We start from the raw sequence: 3,765 nt of genomic DNA, 5'->3' as shown, positions 1-3,765 counted from the left end.
CCCGTGTAGTAATCGCACGCATCACAAAATAGACTTGATTTTCACAACACATGTCTACCTCGCATGGCATGCTCTTTACTGTTTTCCAATTTTATTACATCTCACTATCACAGAATTTATAAGTCTACCATCTGAGGTTAGTTTCACATGACATCTGAAGGATATTCTGCTGATTGCAGTTGTAATTTCATAGTTGTTTCATAGCATAAATCAAATCAGTCTACATTAATCTAGTCAGAGGCAGGGGTGCTGATACTGAAAGTCATAAAAATTCTTCAATTTTCATCAAAAATAAAAAATAAAAATCCTTCAGTTTCCAAAACGTTAACTAGATGCTCCACAGATCATCACTAGGACAACAATAATGAAAAGTAAAGAAAATCCAAGTTTTAACACTACATTTTTCTTCAACTAATGAAAGCATCACAAAAGAAGAACAAGTTCCTCTCAGCAATGTGGAACTTAAGCTCAAAATAAGATGTCCAAGAAATAAGTCCGAGCAAATGATCCAACACCAAACAAGGATCCAATAAAACACATATGTAAACTACCTGGCCAGAACCTCTCATGCAAGACCAACAGAAAACGAAATGCATGAGAAAGAGGCCAGACCCACAAAATACTTGGAAATTATTGAGTCAACCTCTGGTTCTCGTTATAGTAATGCTGCCTTTTCCCCCTTCAGTGCGAATTTTTGTTTTGATAACCACAGGCTTCCCAGAATAAGCCGAAGTAGGATAAGCAATGGTAGGGTCCTCATCCTTCTTATGCTTCAGTCTTGATGGTGGTGGAGCAAGAATTCGCTGATTTATGTCACTCAAAGTTACATCACCTTGAACTCCACATGGTTTGATGAGGGAAAAAGGATAGGCAACCGAAGTGGTTAACTTTGTCGGAGTTTTCATGTAAGATTTCCTACCTGATGTAATGAAAGGACAAAATATAAGCTCATGGAGAGGACAAATGAGTAGAATCTTTTATTTGGGTATTTAATCTAAAGGTATAAAACAGCACATGCCAAGCATACCCTTAAAAATTCTGGAAGGAGCAGGAACTGGTGTCTCTTGCACCACATCAGTTTCCATCTCAGGTGAAATGTTGTTACACTCTAAAGACACCAATGAGATGGTATAAACATCTTTACCCAATGCATATTTTTCAAAGAAAAGCACATTTTTATGATTGCAGGTCAGTTATTTTTAATTGATAGAAAAACAAGAAAAAAAAAAGAAAAAGAGGAAAAAAAGAGGAACTTGATGGATGGGGAGAAATTTTACTGACCAGAAACAATGACTTGTTCATTGTAGGCCACGTAATTGTTCCTACAGGAAACCGTAAAATGACATTAAGACTTATAAACTAGGTAGAAAGGTTACAAGATGAGAAAGTAAAATTTTAAATTCCACACATTTCATCGGGGCCACAGCGCATCTCGTTTTCATTTAAGCATTCCATCAGCCACCCCTCTGATGATTGATCCAACCCTTCACAGCTTAAGGCACACCTTTCATCTGGCATAGACTTCAGAATCAGGATAAGCAAATAGATGATCTAGCTCAAGTCACAAAACATTATTAAGAGAGGCCAACCTGAATTCCACTGTATACTTTCTGAAAGACCATCTTCCACCATCGAACACTCTCTTACCTGAATAAATATAAGAACAAAGCACATAAGAAAAAGACCTCCGCGCAACCATATTGGAAGAGAAAGTTTGCCTCCTAATTATGGATAACCAACCTTAGATTTTAAGAAAGTAGCAGCATCTTGCACGTCCGCAATGTCAGCCTCATTAGAATCCATTGTGAACTGCAACATTCGCCTCCTCTTGAGCTGTGAAGATTCTCTAGTTTCCTCCAAATCTTTGTTGGTATTATCTGAATTTCACTCACCCTAGTTACATAGAGTTCAGTACAATCTCAATAAAAACAAGCCAACATCTAATAGTAGAAAAGTATACCTCCAATATCAGATACTTGGTGGCCAAAATCTGCACAATCCTTAATAGGAGTTTGTTCCTCAAGCATGTAAAACAAACCATCTTCATTTGTGTTTACTTCATCCCATAGAAAGTGAGAGAAATCTGCAGAATTCAGGATACTGGACAATAAGAACCAATGCTGCAAAAGGGCTCCTAAAGAACAAAACTTTAGAAGCAAAATACCATTTCGTGAATCTGTTTGCAGACTATACTCCTCTCCTGGCCATTCCCACATCTCACTACAATCATTCCAACGCCAGGCAATTACACAAGGATGTACAAAAAGTCGCTTCCTTTGGCACTTAAGAGTAATTATAGGAAAACAAGAAAATGTGCACAATCTAAAATTTAAGAAAGTATCGTGACATAGTGGATCGACTAACAAATTAATAAGATCATAGGCTTCTCGCTTCGGTGAAAACAATGCAAGTCAATTGACAAAAATGTCCTATAAAATGATTCCTTGCCAATCAGATAGCCATTAAATCACATGCTTAACAGTGTAGAATCCAGCAATATCAACAAGGAGGGATCGACAAACAAAAGGGGAAAAAAAAATAGAAGTTAGATCCAGAACAAGGAAAACTAGATATTTACCTTGCTTTGAGTTTGTAAAATTTGTTACCGCATTTTATCATACATTTAGTGACTATGAACATACTAAGATATGTAAATAATCAGGAAAGCAGGGAACACATAAGATTCAAGTATCAAATCCCATAATATATACATATAAAGAAACAGAGATCCACTGATCAAAATGGGCAGCAAAATAATTGAATCCACTCGCCATTACCACCGTGCAACACTGCAACATCCGGATCCAAACAAAAGCGGGGGAAAGAAATAAAAATCCCTACTTTTTCCATGCATCAAAAAAAAAAAAAAAATCAAAAACCCAAAACAGGAAAGAAGAAAAACAACGGAAAAATCGAAAAAAAACCAAAAGCATACACTCTAAAGAAAACATTCAAACAAAAATAAGATTTTTATCAGAAAACAAAGGATAAAAAAAATTAGACATCTTAAAGGACTGCATCAAATGCATCGATCAAAACACGACCAAAACCAGAGATTTCTAAAACCCCATCAACATCGTAACCATTCCATTCCCAATCCAACGCCAAAGTTCCAACTTTTCCTCGCCAACAATATCATCAAACACTCAAGAAGGTGAATAACGATATAAAAATACTTCAAAAATCAAACAAAAACAGAAACCCACTTGTTGTTACTGTTGTCGTTATCACCGAAATCCATTCCTCTGCCTTGGATGGCTCCGAAGCCCGAAGACTTCGAATCAATTAGAGAACCAAAAAATGGGAAAGAAAGGGGAAAGAATAGGGTAGGCGACGGAGGATTGGGTTGTGGGGGAGCGGTTGAGAGCCCTGCTAACTTCCCTTCTCTGCTCTCACTCTCTCTTTCTCCATCCGTGGTTGACAGCGACCACAGAAAGGAGAAAGAGCGAGAAATTTATAAATATTTATGTTAATTTACACATTGAGAACGAGAGAGACGTTAGTTATGGGATTTTGGATATCTAAATCAAGTTGCTAATTACCTAACCTCACCCAATTTGGTTTTAAAAAAAGCAATAAAAAGGCTCGACTTGCTTTTAAGTTACGTAATTGCCATCCATCGTATCAGCCGTACGTTTGATTTTGATCTGTGTTGTACTTCCTTTGAGACCTTAATTTAATCTACGATCACCCACTACGCTCAATCAGACGGCTCAGATGCTATTATCCGAGAGGGGGAAAAAAAAATCTGGACGGGGCCCACGG

At 37.3% G+C, this 3,765-nt stretch overlaps 1 protein-coding gene across 2 annotated transcripts; it reads right to left on the bottom strand.

Moving 5' to 3' along the window:
- Positions 1–372: 372 nt before the first annotated feature.
- On the bottom strand, positions 373–3,419 carry LOC105048949 (protein XRI1). Of its 2 annotated transcripts, none has more exons than XM_029265688.2 (9): positions 3,207–3,419; positions 2,165–2,220; positions 1,961–2,083; positions 1,741–1,877; positions 1,590–1,647; positions 1,409–1,511; positions 1,282–1,322; positions 1,028–1,138; positions 373–919 (listed from the first exon to the last, which is right to left on the bottom strand). In XM_029265688.2, exons 1-9 carry the CDS (start codon positions 3,239–3,241, stop codon positions 639–641), a joined length of 945 nt encoding a protein of 314 aa, XP_029121521.1. In that variant the 5' UTR covers positions 3,242–3,419; the 3' UTR covers positions 373–638. The 2 variants fall into 2 exon arrangements, with proteins under 2 accessions (XP_029121521.1, XP_010926758.1); XM_010928456.3 differs by having other exon boundaries at positions 1,028–1,108.
- Between the last annotated feature and the right edge of the window lie 346 nt (positions 3,420–3,765).

The sequence above is a fragment of the Elaeis guineensis genome, chromosome 7 (assembly GCF_000442705.2).
Source record: "Elaeis guineensis isolate ETL-2024a chromosome 7, EG11, whole genome shotgun sequence".
Classification (NCBI taxonomy): domain Eukaryota; kingdom Viridiplantae; phylum Streptophyta; class Magnoliopsida; order Arecales; family Arecaceae; genus Elaeis; species Elaeis guineensis.
The sequence above is the reverse complement of the archived record's forward strand: the minus strand, read 5'-3'. Positions and strand labels throughout refer to the sequence as shown.

What these genes read in the sequence shown, in the direction of transcription:
- LOC105048949 (XM_029265688.2), bottom strand. Translation starts at nt 3,241, where the DNA reads ATGGATTTCGGTGATAACGACAACAGTAACAACAA. An exon ending in AACGACAACAGTAACAACAA is followed by an intron (nt 2,221 to 3,206) that starts GTGGGTTTCTGT and finishes GAATGATTGTAG; the next exon opens with TGAGATGTGGGAATGGCCAG. An exon ending in TGAACAAGTCATTGTTTCTG is followed by an intron (nt 1,139 to 1,281) that starts GTCAGTAAAATT and finishes CATTGGGTAAAG; the next exon opens with ATGTTTATACCATCTCATTG.